Genomic DNA, 16,505 nt, shown 5'->3' with positions numbered 1-16,505 from the left:
TTGCCATATGGCAATAAAAAGACATGGAGGGTTATTCAATCCTTTAATTCAGCAGTACCTGGAGATTAACCCTTTAATACCGACTGGACGTATTTTACGTCAACAAAAGTTGTCTGTCGGGTGGCGAGTGGACATAAAAATACTCATAGGCCTAGTTTGTGAAAAATTTTAAATCACGCGCCTTGAGGGATGCTGGGAGTTCATGGATCACGCTGTTGTTTTGTTTACAAGCATGACCCAGCTGCGCATGCGCGAATTTCTTTCTTCTCCCAAAAGAAAGCATCAGCTAACTCTGCTGAAAATCTCAGAAATTCTTTAGTCACTTTGTCGTAATTATGCACCGTTTTCTATTAGCTGTAACATAAAGTTTTAAATAGGAAAATGTGTGCAATTTCATGTAGAATAGAACAAAATATAACTCATGGTTGTAGCTTTTATCAATTTTGACATATTTTCATATAAATCACGATAAGTGCCAAAATTTCAACCTTCAGTCAACTTTGACTCGACCGAAATGGCCGAAAAATGCAATTGTAAGCTAAAACTCTTACTTTCTAGTAATATTCAATCATTTACCTTCATTTTGCAAAAAACGAGAAATCTCTAGCACAATATTTCGATTCATGGTGAATTTTTGAAGAAAAAAAAAAAAAAATTCCTTAATTCCGCACTAACTTTGCTGAAAATCTCAGAAATGCTTTAGTCACTTTGTCGTAATCTTTGCACCGTTTTCTATTAGCCGTTACTTAAAGTTTTATATATGAAAATATGTGCAATTTCATGTACAAGAAAAAAAAAAAAAAATTACTCATGGTTGTAGCTTTTATCAATTTTGACATATTTTCATATAAATCATTTTAAGTGCCAAATTTTCAACCTTCGGTCAACTTTGACCCGACCGAAATGGTCGAAAAATGCAATTGTAAGCTAAAACTCTTACATTCTAGTAATATTCAATCATTTACCTTCATTTTGCAACAAACGAAGAAGTCTCTAGCACAATATTTCGATTTATGGTGAATTTTTGAAAAAACTTTTTTACGTAAATCACGCGCACTAACTCTGCTGAAAATCTCAGAATTTCTTTAGTCACTTTGTCGTAATTTTTGCACCGTTTTCTATTAGTCGTTACGTAAAGTTTTATCTATGAAAATGTGCGCAATTTCATGTAGAATACAAAAAAAATAACTCATGGTTTTAGCTTTCATAAGTTTTGAAATATTTTCATATAAATCACGATAAGTGCAAAAATTTCACCCTTCGGTCAACTTTGACTCGATCGAAATGGTCGAAAAATGCAATTGTAAGCTAAAACTCTTACATTCTAGTAATATTCAATCATTTACCTTCATTTTGCAACAAACGAGAAGTCTACAGCACAATATTTCGATTTATGGTGAATTTTTGAAAAAACTTTTTCCTTATGTCCACGCGCGCTAACTCTGCTGAAAATCTCAGAATTTCTTTAGTCACTTTGTCATAATTTTTGCACTGTTTTCTATTAGCCATTACATAAGGTTTTATATATGACAATGTGTGCAATTTCATGTAGAACACAACAAAATACAACTCATGGTTGTAGCTTTTATCAGTTTTGAAATATTTTCATATAAATCACGATAAATAGAAAAAATTCGACCTTCGGTCAATTTTAACTCGACAGAAATGGTCGAAAACTGCAATTGTAAGCTAAAAATTGCAGTTTTCAACCATTTCGGTCGCGTTAAAGTTGACCGAAGGTCGAATTTTTTCTATTAATCATGATTTATATGAAAATATTTCAAAACTGATAAAAGCTACAACCATGAGTTATTTTTAGGTGTATTCTACATGAAATTGCGCACATTTTCATATATAAAACTTTATGTAACAGCTATTAGAAAAACGGTGCAAACATTACGACAAAGTGACGAAAGAATTTCTGAGATTTTTGAGACAGTTACCACGCGGACGTAAGGAAAAAGTTTTTTTCAAAAATTCACCATAAATCGAATTATGCTAGAGACTTCCAATTTGTTGTAAAATGATGATAAATGATTGAATATTACTAGAATGTAAGAGTTTTAGCTTACAATTGCGTTTTTCGACCATTTCGGTCGAGTCAAAGTTGACCAAAGGTTGAAATTTTGGCACTTATCGTGATTTATATGAAAATATTTCAAAACTGATAAAAGCTACAACCATGGGTTGTTTTTTGTTGTATTTTACATGAAATTGCGCACATTTTCATATATAAAACTTTATGTAACGGCTAATATAAAACGGTGCAAAGATTATGACAAAATGACGAAAGAATTTCTGAAATTTTCGGCCAAGTTACCGCGAGAGTAAGGAAAAAGTTTTTTTTCAAAAATTCACCATAAATCGAAATATTGTGTTAGAGACTTCCAATTTGTTGCAAATTGAAGGTAAATGATTGAATATTAATAGAATGTAAGAGTTTTAGCTTACAATTGCGTTTTTCAACCATTTCGGTCGAGTCAAAGTTGACCGAAGGTTGAAATTTTTTGTAGTTGATGTACAGTATGTCCACTCGTCACCCGACAGACAATTTTACTCGACTTACAATACGTCCAGTCGGCGTTTAAGGGTTAAGCATGATCTAAATAATCCAGGACTAGGCAGTACCTTATATTAAGTTAAGTGATAACTTTTTACGAAACATTCCATTTTTGGACTAAGTTGTTAGTCTAGACCATGTAACTTAGGACTAGATGAAAAAGTAATCTGGGCTAGATGACATGGCTACATACTAAGGTAATCGTGTTCCATGTAACCCATACCCTCAAGTGTGAACTAAATAATCCAGATTAGGCAGTAGCCTAAATTAGAGTAAGTTATAGCCTGGCTATAAGGTTACACATTAGTGAGTTACTGTTCTATATAGTAGACCAAATAGCCTAGGATTGGATATAAACAACCTAGGTTAGACAAAAAATAGTAGACTAACTATGAGGTTACAAATTAGTAAGATTCTGTTTTTATATCCTATACACTTAAGAGTGATCTATAGTAATCTGGGTTACTCACTACCCTATACTAGGCTAAGAAAGAACAAATAAGCCTAGGGTCATGTATAAACGGTATCCTAGGCTCTATAAAATAACCTAGGTTTTTTTTATGACTCAGTAGCATATCTGTAAGGCTACATACTGGTAGGGTCTTAACGTAGTCTATATCCTTAAAGGTGATATATACCTACAAACAGGCAGTAGCCTAACCAGATTAAGTAGGAACCCCTTTTTAAGGAATATCCTACTATTAGCCTAAAACAGCGATGGCCGAATATCAGATAATAGGGTAGTCTCAGCCACATAAAACATAAAACCAGATTATAAGAGGATTATTTTCTGTACAGTTTATATCTTAAAGTTTTAAATAAGCCTAGAATAGGCAGTGGCCTAGAAAAAGTTAAGCGAGAACCTTCTAAGAAATCCTCTATTCTTAGCTCAAAGCAGATTATACTAAAAGCATTAACCTAAGCTATATACAATAGTAGCTTGGGTTAGTTAATCCATTTAGTTCATAGCAGTTACTCTGAATGGCATGACAATTAGAATTACAAATTTCATTTAGCCATACCAAAGGACTAACAGTGTTTAAGTAATACAGCCATATACAAGAATGAAAACAATAGTAGCTTGGGTTAGTTAATCCATTTAGTTCATAGCAGTTACTCTGAATGGCATGACAATTAGAATTACAAATTTCATTTAGCCATACCAAAGGACTAACAGTGTTTAAGTAATACAGCCATATACAAGAATGAAAACAATAGTAGCTTGGGTTAGTTAATCCATTTAGTTCATAGCAGTTACTCTGAATGGCATGACAATTAGAATTACAAATTTCATTTAGTCATACCAAAGGACTAACAGTGTTTAAGTAATACAGCCATATACAAGAATGAAACTTAATACAGCCATATACAGGTATGAAAACTAACCTAACCCTTAGAGGTTTAAGTTAACTCTTAAGGGACGGCATAATTTATCAATGTGCAGCACCCTAGACCAGGGAAACTTTGAGGTCGGCAAAATAAAAAAAAATCACTTCAATGGAAAGAAAATGATACGTACATTCACACTGTATAAAAAAATTCTAAAAAATTTTCCCTACCTTCCACGAGAATTTGAAAGTGACTATTTACAACCCCTTGTGGGACCTCATTTACAAGACAATCGTAAATTTTACCAACTTATATATGTTTTTTCTAATAAATAAATTCATTGTATTTTGTAAGATTATTATTACTGCTCACACAATATCAGAACAGATAAGAAATAAAAGCGGTAACAAATTTTTGGCATATTTGTTGTAAAATATTCACGTAAATTTACGAGAAGACAGATTCAGTAACTTTTTTTTTACTTTTACATGCTTTTTATAATATTTCTTTGCAATTTTCTTTGTAAAATTACATTTACAACTGACATACTATCGTAAAAGACAAAAACAAAAAACAACAGCAACCCCTTCGTATATTTACAAGCAATTGGCAAAAAGACTCATGTGAGAGGGAGAGATGCAATACTTTCCCCCTTGAAGTCACAAGCATTACTTATACTGGCCTAACCCTCACGTCTGTATAAAAGTTGCCATTAGTGAATTTATAGCATATAAAAGTATTGGCACCTTTGTTTCGAATCACTAGTACCATAATACTGGTGTGTAATTCTGCTTCACACTAAAGCTCAATCCGTCCACTTCCCCAAACCTGTTTTACTTCACACTGAGGCTCAATCCGTCCGCTAAGAGTTAAAGATATTTAATTGAATGTACTACAACTGCACACTTGTAATCAAGTTAACCTGTAATATGGTAACTATATGAGGAACTACAGAAGTGTCCCTCATTTAAAAACAATTAATACTAACTAGCTTCTAATAACAACTTGTTTTATATCACTACAGGGCCACCATTAGGCAGGCTCCTCAGCTCATGCATTCCATAGCAAATTGCTCGGTTCACTTTTTGCTAGCCGGTACGGTCCACACCACCTGCCATAAGTACAGTCCTTGTAAGTAACAAGGAAAATTTGCTTGGCTGCCAGATGTGGGCAAGATTTGTAGTATGCTCCTGGCAACAAGTTTTAAGGATGAAACAGCTCCTTTTAAGCTGTCTTGATGGGTCCTAGTGTTCAGTAGGGGTGAGGAAGGGGGAGATTATATCTTTCCGGCAGAACTCCGGCAGCAGATATTCAACCCTTTCTCAGACCAACATCAATGTTTGGGCCAAAGCCCCAGTAACATCAGTCCCCAGTACCTCCCAGGTTAACCCTGCGGAGAAGGTAGAGGAATCTTTACACCAGGTTGACATTCTAACTAATGAATATGAAATGGCCCAGGGCTACTGAACCCAGAAGGTTCAGGGACACAAATTTTAGATGAATAGGATCTCTCCCCCAAAAGGGATACTAGGATCCACCTAAATCTGACTGAAATTACTACATTTTCAGAGGGGTATAGTAACTTACCCAGGACTTCTGCCCCTTGGTTAATAGGCAGTTATAGTTCAGTTGCTGAAGCTCAGTTAGACTGAGCAAACCTCCCCAAAAAGGGATGCACAATTTGCGGCATTTGATCAATTCCGTAAGGAAATTGAGTACCATCAAAGATGCCCTTGCCACATAACGGCAATATATAAGGGACATGAAGCGTGATTCCGAAAAGGAAAGTCAGTCATTCATGTACACACCATAGTGTAAAAGCACTACATCTTGTAACCAAAAAGTGAGTGCAGATACAAATGCTGCCCAAACAAGGTCTAATGTTAGAATTCCAACTGGAAACAACAAAATGGTCAGTTCGGAATACAGAACTTCAGATCAAAACATAACTGGGGCTCCAATACTCAGTCCCTGGTGATACTGATAATCCTTAACGAGACGCCTCAATGTGTATTTTCTCTCCCGATGGCAATGAGAGAAAAACTATGATCCAAGTTTTACATGTAGAATTTAGAAACAGGGCAGCATTCCCTAATACAGAATGGCACCTGGTACCATCTTCACCAGACATGGAAAAACCACTAACAAACGGTTTTCTTACCTGTGCCTATAGCATTAAAAGCTATAGAAATCATCCTTTACCAGGTCAATGAAAAATGGATCTCTTCTTCCATTTTGAATAAGACCCAAATTGCTCAGCAAGTAGCCCCAGCCTTCTGTCCCTTTGCTTTCAAAATTATTAATCATGTGAAGACAGATTTTCAGAATTTGTAGTGACTAAAAACAAGAGACAATAGCAGAATTAAAACCATCTGCCACGGTCATTCCAGTTTCGGGAAATTCCACCAAGGAATGGGAATATTACCCTTTACCAGGTCAATGAAAAATGGATCTCTACTTCCATTTTGAATAAGACCCAAGCTGCTCAAAAAGTAGCCCCAACCTTCTATCTTTCACTTTCAAAATTATTAATCAAGTGAAGACAGATTTTCCAAATTTCTAGTGATTAAAAACAAGAGACAATGGCAGAATTAAAACCATCTGTCATGGTCATCCTAGTTTCAGGAATTTCACCAAGGAATGGGCAATGCTACAACTCCCTTTTAATAGGAAAAAGCTCCCTTTAGATATAGCTACACAGTGGTTTGGGACCCCTATGAGAAAACTCTCAGAGGGCACAGCCTCGTCAGAATTTTATGCTAGGCTCTGACTCCTTAGTATTATAACCTCTACCACCTTGCTGGAAGTTGCCACCAAAAGGCTTCCAGGAGATTCCGTGATCATTTTTGCTGTCGAGTCCAAAAGTCTTATGAGAACCTGATGGGAAACACTCTGTGACTTCCTAGAACATCACAAAAAAGCAAAAATGGAAGCATTGGAGGGCTCCATCAAATCACTCCGATGTCACTGAATTATTACATTCTAACCCCTTTAAGGACCTGTTTGAGGAGTCTGTTGTGGCTCAACTCAACCAGCATGCCTGCCAACAGAATTGTACAGTGTACGCTCTTCTGGAAAAGGGGAATTCAGGAAATAAAGGCCCCATATTTTCCCTTTACCCAAGCCCAAAAGGCTCACCTTGATAAAAAATCATATAAGCCTTCACCCCTAAAAGTTTTCCTCAAAAAACAGGTAGGTGGTTAGAAGGGACAATTCCCTACAAAAGGACAACAACAACAACAGCAAGGACATCCTTTTCCACAAGGTCCAAAAACCATTTTATAGGGGGGAAAAAGGAAAAGCAACACCTGGAATGTCTATCAAAGGCGAAGGCAGAGGACGAGGCAGATACTAATGGAATTGTACGGTTGGGAGTCGGCTTTCATGACATCAGACAATGGAAGTTTTCCATGTGGTGGGATAGCATTATTTATATGTGCAAAAATGCCCTGTTAATGGGGCCCACAGAGAAACATGCATATATTCCCCACCAAGTATGCCTCTTCAGTGTCCCCAAAAAGGATTCCTCCAAAAGAAGAGTGATCCTCAATCAATCAACACTGAACAAGCCCATTATTTGCCAAAAGTTTTGGATAGTTACCATTGCCAAAGTAAGTTAAATCAATCCAAAAGGGACTTGGACACTTTCTATAGATATGAAAGATGCATACTGGCATGTCCCTACAGCCGTTGTCTCTCCCCATCATACTCAAAACAGAGTAAGGCAAGTCCTCAAAAGGTTCCTTGCACAGCCTATTGTTTCCAGATGGCAATTAGAACGTATGATGGGCCTGCTGCAGTTTGCATCAGTAATAGATCCAATACTTAGATTGCAACTAAAAATGTGAGCAAATTCTGGCTATCGCATGCAAGAAAAAAGATGTGAGACTGACCTCATCAAAAGATTAAAAAAAGTTGGGGAGATACTTCAACCTTGGATCTGGAATGAATCTCTGGCAAAACAGGTCACCCTGACTCCTCTGTCTGTACGAGTGACAATATACACAGCTGCCTCACTGACAGGTTGGGAGGGCATTGGGAGGACCGTCAGGTGGCAGGGAGGAGATCAGCTACTCTGAGGAATTCTTATATCAACTTCCTGGAGCTGATGGGTCTTTTTGTCTCTCAAAAAATTCAAACCACTAGATGAGAGAGACAACATAACTAAAAGAGGTCAGGATCACATTCAGCTCCTCTCAATGTGATGATGCTACCCATCCTTCAGATGGCGCAAGCAAGGAAGTGGCATATGTCTGCAATTCACTTTACAGGGGGTCTCACTGTAATAGCTCACTTCATAGGGGGTCTCATTGTAATAGCAGACTCAACAGAGGAGATGTTGGACAACCACTCTTTTCAAACAACAGCCAACATGCTTCCACAACTGGAAGAGGACCTGTTCGCCGCATACGAGAATCACAAATTCCTAATATATGTGTCTCCAAACCTGGACAGTCAAGCAACACCAGGAGATGCCTTCCTACAAGACTGGAACAAGGGAAGGACGCTATCTTTTTCCTCCATTGTCCCAGATTTCAAAGTTTTGAGCAAACTTCTAACCTTCAAAGGAACAGCTTACTTAATAGGCCCAAATTGGCCAAACAGGAATTTGTTCCTATTACTTCAACAACAGACGAAAAGATCAACTTCACTATCGTCCGCTGTTATATCCCAGACAGCAGGAGGGGAAGTCATTTACGCATCCTCCTTTCTGAGCAGAGACCTTCACGTGTGGATTTTTAAAAATATCTATCAAGAAAATTACTCACCCAACAATGCTAGGTACCTAGTGCAAAAATTACGGACACCATCTATCCAGCAATACCAGTCCGTATAGAAGATATGGTAAGATCATATCCATACCGACAGCCCAGTTGAGATTTCTATAGAAACATTCTTTTTACTTTTCTTATAAAGTATGCCCTTTTAAAGGTAAATGCCTTGCGGTTAGAACAGTCATGGCATACAAGGCTGCACCAACATTCGATGAATTAATGAGAAAATGTATTGTAAGCCTGTTTCAAAGGGTAAAGAGTTCAAAAAACCACTTAATTTGTGCAATTTTTAACAGAGATAGTTTTAAAAAATCATTAGTTTTTAAAGAGTGGTCTAACCACATTTTCTGTGTTTGATAATTAAACCTTTTGTTTTATTTATTTTATTGTAATATTTTGTATATGGCTCTACAGCTGAAATAAAGAATTTGAATTTGAATTTGAATTAACATAACCCTTGCTTTGTGGATTTGGGATTAACTCCAGTATAGAAGTTGTCACTTCCCTTCTGCAGTCTTTTGCTCTACAAAGGCCTGCTCCTGAAAGGCTTCCAATTACTTGGCCCCTGAACAAGGTGCTTAGACTTCTATCAACCCCTAAATTCAGCGGACCCAATACAACCACAACATGCATGCTACAAAAGGCGATCTTCTTGATTGCATTAGCATCAGGAGCTCATATAAGTGAACTAAGCTCTCTCAGACAGGGATGGTGCATTACACAAACAGCTGACTATCAATTATTATTGTCCCCTGGCCCATCATTCCTGGCTAAGACTGAGGATCCATTACAAAGAAAATCTTTTCTTATAAGAAAATTCAATTTAGCAGATAAGACATTATTCCCAGTTCAAGCACTTAAGGTTTACCTAGAAGTCACGGCAAACATCCCAGAGGGTCCTATTTTCCTACACCCTAGCACAAACTAACCACTCTCCCTACAAGGGCTGAGAATGATTGTAGTGTCTCTCATTAAAAAGGTAAATCCACATTCCTTTCCTAGGTCACATGATATTAGGAAAGTAAGTAAGTCGTTGGCCTCTTTCAGAAATGTCTCCTTTGAAGATGTCTGTGAATGTACAGGGTCATCAGTTAAATTACTGCCACGTTCTCGAACAAATTTTACTACACTGTGTATCAGCAGGTGGCATGGTTAGTCCTAACCCCTAGGTGCTACGACAGAAAACCAGGGATCTTATTGATGGTGAGTATGCTAACTATCACTGGGAGAAGGGAGACAGTATTGCAACCAAACAAAGCATGCTTAGGTAAGCCACTGTAGAACTATATCCTAGAATGTAAGTTCATATATAGTTTATTGTTCCATGGTACCAAAACCTGAAGAGTATTTGGAACAAAGAATGGGACTTGAAATTTGTGGCTTGACCTCGGACCAGAAATGTTTTTTTCCTTTGGGATGTTGGATTAAAAATTGAGAGCTCAAGCCTTTTTTGTTACCTGTCAATTTCTTTGTAAAGCTCCTTGAGGATGAAACAAGTGACTACGCTATCAAAAAACAGGTTTTAACATAGGGAAAGCCTATTTTTGGTAGTCACTGTTGAGTCCTCAAAACCCTCCCACTCCCCTGACAAAAAGGCATGGGATCTGGGCAAGGGATCATCCTGCATTGACCAACAGAGAGTAATGGCTCCTTGGTCTTGAACAGCCCGGTTGTAAACAAGAGGGCGGACGTGTATGTGCAGGTTCTTTTGATGTTGGAAAAACTGGGTTCAGCTTCACTGAAGATAAGGGAAAGCGCCCTCTTATCTTTGAGTCCATTAAATACTCCATCATATGTTACAATGTTAATCATTTTGACACAATACCTGGCCAAAAAGACCAACTAGAAGAGAATTCTTTGATATTAGTTTGGTCACCATGGAAATCTGGTAGACCATGGAAGGTAACTCCTTGAGAATGTAACAGCGACTAGCAAAAATAGGTTTTTCCTACAACAAAACCTGTTTTTTATCCATAAATTAAGGTATTAATACACAAAATCCTTCTGTAAAATTGGTAAGGAAAATTATATAGTTTTCTTATTAATATGAAATGGGAAATGTCAGACAAAAAAGAGTGGAATTAACACAGTCAAGTGTTCATCAAGGAGAAATATACGTTTTCAAAATACTGGCCGACTTCTTCCACGTGATGAGTAAAGAACTGGTAACTACCCGTTTACTTTACTGAAGTTGGTCATTCATATACAGTATCATGAAAACCTCAGGATACAAAACAGCCATAATTTATTATGACTTAACAATAAGAATAAAAGTAACATATTTACCTGTAGCTGCTGCCATCGAGTCCAACTCGGGCAAAGTGTCATCTGATCCAAACATCTGAAAAGGATTCAAAAGCTATAAAACAAGACATGAAATACTGACAAGAATTCTTATATTGTACACTCTACATAAAAACTTTTTTTGCAAGACAATGAAGAAAAAGTTTTAGTGAAATTGATAACAAGGTATCTATGGGGATTTTGCTTATAAGTGACCATAACACTTGGATTGTTACAATGAATTTCAAATTTCTTCTCTGTTCATGTCTTCATATTTTACAAATTTCAAAGACCTATTTCTCTGATTCTGCTACTTGAAACACGTCGCCTTCAAACAGCTGATCCAAGGAGTCTTCTTTTCTCCACTCATTTGTGAATTCCTTCAAAACTATAATTAACAAATGAAAGACTAAGAACTGATCACTGATGGACAATACTTTTACATAAATATCTATCTTTTTCTCTCTGGCCACTCTTCAATAAAGAACTTTTGCTTTGATATAGTATCATCACTTTCTCTATGAGACCCTGTTAGTCTCTACCTTCACAATAGTCTGGGCATATGTCAAATGATGGAGAGAGAGCTCAGAGAGAAGGGTAGTAAATATCCCACCCATAGAACATCTACTACCATATTTCTGCTCCGAAACCCTGCCATATAGCCCAACGGCTCGCCAGGCAACCCCCAACTGGTGGAAGTCAGCAGGGAGGGGCACCCACTCTATTGTCTATTTCCTCTAGCTCCTCTCCCTGGTCTGGAAGAGCGGGGCTGAAAGGGCCACTGCTGAGGAGCTGGAGGGGTGGGTAGAGCTTTCGACTGGCACGCTGTTGGCCCAGTGTTCGACTCTCTGAGCCGCCAATGAAGAATTAGAGGAATTTATTTCTGGTGATAGAAATTCATTTCTTGTCATAATGTGGTTCGGATTCCACATTAAGCTGTAGGTCCCGCCGCTAGGTAACCAGCTGGTTCTTAGCCACATGAAAATAAATCTATTCCTTCAGGCCAGCCCTAGGAGAGCTGTTAACCAGCTCAGTGGTCTGGTTAAACTAAGATATACTTTTTCTTAGATGACGGTGGAGCAGGTTAACTAGATCTGTTGGTAGAGGTCGTGTTAGGAGTTTTCTTAGGAGGTTGAAGTCTAGGCTTTGATGAGCTGGGGTGAGAAGGACCAGCAGATTTTGACACCGCTTGATGAACGAGCCGGTCTTTATTGTCTGCCCAATGTCTATCGACTGCAATGTCAAGTTGCTCCTTAGGAAAAAGAGACGGGAGCTCAAAATACAGGTAGTCCCCGGTTAATGGTGAGTTTTCCATCCCCAGCCAAGCGCCGCTAACTGAAAATCGGCGATAATAGCTCCAAAAACCCTGCTTAACAGAGCCAGTAACTGGAGATCTGCACCGAAATCTCCACTTATTGGCTCTGTTAAACTGGAGATCAGCATCGACATCCCACTTAACGGTGCCATTAACCAGTGATTGGCACAAAAAACCTGGTTAACGATGTCGCTAGCCAAGAGCTGTAACACCGAAAAGCTGTTAACCATTGTCGGTGGTAAGCAGGGACTGCCTGCATCCCCGTTCCTCAAAGCCAATAAGGAATCGGTAATGACGAACCTAGAAACTTTGGAGAGGGGTGTGTCTCTTCTTTTCAACAACAAGTTGACCGAAATGTTAGCAATTAACTGAGCCTCATCTGTGGTGGACCAAATTGGCATCATCTGTCTTTGGGTCATGCTCGCCTTCCACCACTACTAACAGACAATAGTAGATTGGTTACTGGCCCTAAGGAAATGGCTGAAAGCTGAGGATGTCCCTCTCCCTGATACTTGTCATCCTGAACCTCTTTTTACAAAATTTGCATTTCACTCCAGGGATGTTAAGAAAAATCTGGATAATCTTGATAGCTGGGGTGGAGAAGACCCTGATGGTTTCTCCCTTTGTTTTTTAAAAAAGTTTCTAGTGTGCTGTCTCCTATTTTTAGTAGATTTGATAGATTTTTATGTCAATGTAGTATCTTTGCGGATGAGCGCAAGCTTAGTAATACAGCGCCTGTTCCAAAGAGTGGCATATCTACAGACTGCAGTAACTACAGGCCAATCTGTATTCTCCCTGTGCTCTCCAAAGTTGCTGAAAAACTTATTTTTAAGCCACTGTATATGTTGAATCTGAAGGATTGTTAGCTGATAGTCAATATGCATACAGGAGGCAGCTGGGTACCTGCAATGCTCTTTTAAACTTGACATACCATTTGCAAGGGAACCTTGATAAGAGTTTCGAGTGCAGAGTAATTCATATTGATTTTAGTGCTGCTTTCAATTTAGTAAATCACAAGGTACTTACTTATAAACTTTAGAGTCTTGGAGTAGATGAATATGTTTTAGGACTACTTTAAGATTTCCTTATAAGTAGGCAGCGCAGCGAGTTGCTGTGGATAGAATCTTTAGTGAACCAAGACCAATCGTGTTTGGAGTTGCACAGGGCAGTGTTCTTGATCCACTGTTATTTTTAGTGTATATAGGTGACATGGTTGTTGGTCTGGAAAACAAGATTGTTCAGTATGCCGATGATGTAGTGGGTGTAGTAAAGTCTCCACTTTTGAGAAATGAAGTTCCCCTCAGCCTCAATCGGGACATGGACCGGATCAGGGAATGGTGTAGTCACTGGGGTATGAGGCTGACCTCCGGTACAACAAAAACACTATTGACCAGCAGATCCCATACAGATTTCCCACCCCATCCTCCCCTTCAGGTGGATGGAACTTTGCTGAATGAGTCTGAAGCTTTAACTATTCTAGGTGTAACCTTTGACTCACATCTAAATTTTGAGAAATATCTAATGAAAGTTTCACTAAATGCCGCAGGAAAGTTAGGTATTGTTTTTGTAAGGCCTCATATATTTACAACAGTGATAAAATCAATGCAACCTGTTTTAGGTCATTTGTACTCCCTTTACTAGAACACTGTTCTCAGGTGTGGATGTCTGCTTCTGCCAGAGATTTATCTCTTTTAGACAGAGAGGTTCATGGTGGTAGGTTTCTGTTTCCTAATAGTAGCTGTTATGACTTGGACCATTGACAGATGTCTCTTGTGTGTCACTTTTTCATAAGTTGTATTTCAACAGAGATCTTTTACATTCACAACTGATCCTTGATCCCCTTTATCTGCTAAGAGCAACCAGATTCGCTGAACAGAAGCACCAATATGCAGTAAGTGTGCCTCGCTGTCAAACTTCTCAGAGGTCCTTTATTTCTCACAACATTGGACTGTGGAACAGCCTCCCAGTGGAAGTCAAGCAATTGGAACTTCAGCAGTTCAAGTAAAGATGCAATACATTACAGGTAGTCCCCGGTTTGCGGCAGGCTCGGTTAATGGCGATTCGGTTTTATGGGGCTTGTCTAGCGCCGAAAATAGGCAATTTTCGGCGCCAGAAATCGCCGATTTTCACTTATCGCCACTGATAATTCGGGATTGGTGCCAATACATACCTAACACAGGTGCCGATAACTGAAAATTGGCACTTTTCGCCGCCAATAAGCCCGAAAATCGCCAAAAAATGCCCCAAAAATTGCCGATTTTCGGTTAGTATCACACCCCCAAAACGGAACCCCCGCCGATAACCAAGGACTGCCTGTACTACCCTAATACTATTTCCCTTGCATTTTAATTCATTTTTATCTATTTGTTAATTTATTAATTTATTTATTTATTTTTTTAATAAGTGGGGTCTCCTCTTTTTGTATTTCCCTTTACCACATCTTACTTCTCCCTAATGAACACCAATTTCTTTGGATGCTGGAATTTCAAGTCAGTGGCCCCTGTGGGTTTCCTCTTCTGAACAACAACAACAACAAAAAAAATAATAATAATAATAATAATAACAATAACAATAATAATAATAATAATCAGAATTGGATCTGTTTACACAGAGTTTACGAACAACTATGACTCCATATTGACACTCTTGGAATAACTATGCATCTACTTACACAAACGACTCTCGATACACACTCGTCTGCACCTAGATTGACTGATCTAAATTGACACTGCGTCTAGATACACACAATTGTGAAGCTGGTTGTATCTGAATGCACGAATTGTGAAGCTGATCTTTTTGCACAATTAGAATACTGTACAACGTACGGTATAGGCAAATAATTTCCTAAAAAATTATTTAACATGACTTTTTTTTTAAAAATAACGCAGTACACTCAGCTAATGATTGCCGTATTACAAGCACAGGCAAATTAATCATAATAGAATGTAGCTACGATAGAGTCCTAGCCTCAACCCAAACACAGTATAAGTTCAGTAGGCTGTTAAGAATTAACGAATGACAAAAGAGAATCTAGGCCTAACTTTGATGTTTTCCTTCCTAAGTTTGGGAAAATATTTTGAGCACTGCCATACAACATCCACATTTTATGATTTTCAGTGACCAAGGTTAAGTTACAGGGTATTGAAAATAACATGTGGGTTTTTGGAGTTCCGTAATAGCAAATAATTTATGGTTATTTGCTCAGTTTCAAGGAATAACTTCAAACTTGTTCATTGTTTTCTACAGACTGGGGTTATCTCGGAATTGACCAAAAATATTGAGAATCTTTACAAAACAAGGGAGGGGAAACCCCCACACCTTCCAAGTCAGGGCAGGTGCCCTACATTAGGTTAGGTTCTGGTGTTGACCAACTAAGATGGTCTAGGCTCTGAAACCTCACAGCATAGCCTAGGATACTCTAGATTCACTGGTTGCTGTTAAAGATATAGTGTAGTTAAGGTTAGGTTAGTTTTTTTTTGGAAAACTTTACTCAAACACATATTTATACTCTCCCCGTCAGCGGTCACTCCCCAGTTTCTGCCAGGAACTTCAAACTCTAATATATTTGAAGTTTAGTTAAGGTTAGGTTAAGTGTTTTGACAAACTTACTCACACATACTTATACTACCCCAGTCAGCAGTCACTCCCCAGTTTCTGCCAGGGGCATAAAACTCTAATATACTGAAATTTAGTTAAGGTTAGATTAAGTGTTTTGGAAACTTTACTCAAACAAATACTTACACTCCCCCCGTCTGCAGTCACTCCCCAGTTTCTGCAGGGGACTTAATCTCTAATATGCTGAAGTTAGTTATGGTTAACTTTTTTACCAAAAAACTTAACCTAACCTTAACTACACTCCATCTTTAACAGTACTGTACCTAGTGAACCTAGAGTAGCCTAGACTATGCTATGAGGTTCCAGAGCACACACGTGTATATTTCTTTTCATGAACTGTACGTGTCTATGCAGTTTGAAATTCATGGCAGTAATCTTCCTGAACACATTAAATCTAGCAACCCAATTTGCATTTCTTCAAAACTCAACCCTTTACACTTTAACTTTTAATTGAATCTCTATCTGTATATGGCAAAAGCCAGTAAAACCCAAGATTCATTAAACACAATAAAATGTGTACCAAAATCAGTAAAATGTGAATGCTGAAGGACAGTCCACAAAACAACTTTCCCAAATTAGGAAGGCAAACACTATAAGTTAGGCTTTGGTTCTCTTTTATCATTTGTTA

General features: G+C 38.1%; 1 protein-coding gene across 14 annotated transcripts in view; it reads right to left on the bottom strand.

Moving 5' to 3' along the window:
• Window positions 1–16,505, bottom strand: part of Hsf (Heat shock factor) — a 207,815-nt gene that overhangs the window by 7,232 nt on the left and 184,078 nt on the right. For all 14 annotated transcript variants that reach the window (XM_067107883.1, XM_067107889.1, XM_067107893.1 and 11 more), the window contains one exon: window positions 10,951–11,005. In XM_067107883.1, the coding sequence (XP_066963984.1) occupies window positions 10,951–11,005 (55 nt within the window). The remainder of the gene's footprint in view (window positions 1–10,950; window positions 11,006–16,505) is intronic.

Source organism: Macrobrachium rosenbergii, chromosome 8 (genome assembly GCF_040412425.1).
Source record: "Macrobrachium rosenbergii isolate ZJJX-2024 chromosome 8, ASM4041242v1, whole genome shotgun sequence".
NCBI classification, from domain to species: Eukaryota; Metazoa; Arthropoda; class Malacostraca; order Decapoda; family Palaemonidae; genus Macrobrachium; species Macrobrachium rosenbergii.
This window is presented reverse-complemented; position numbering and strand designations above follow the sequence as displayed.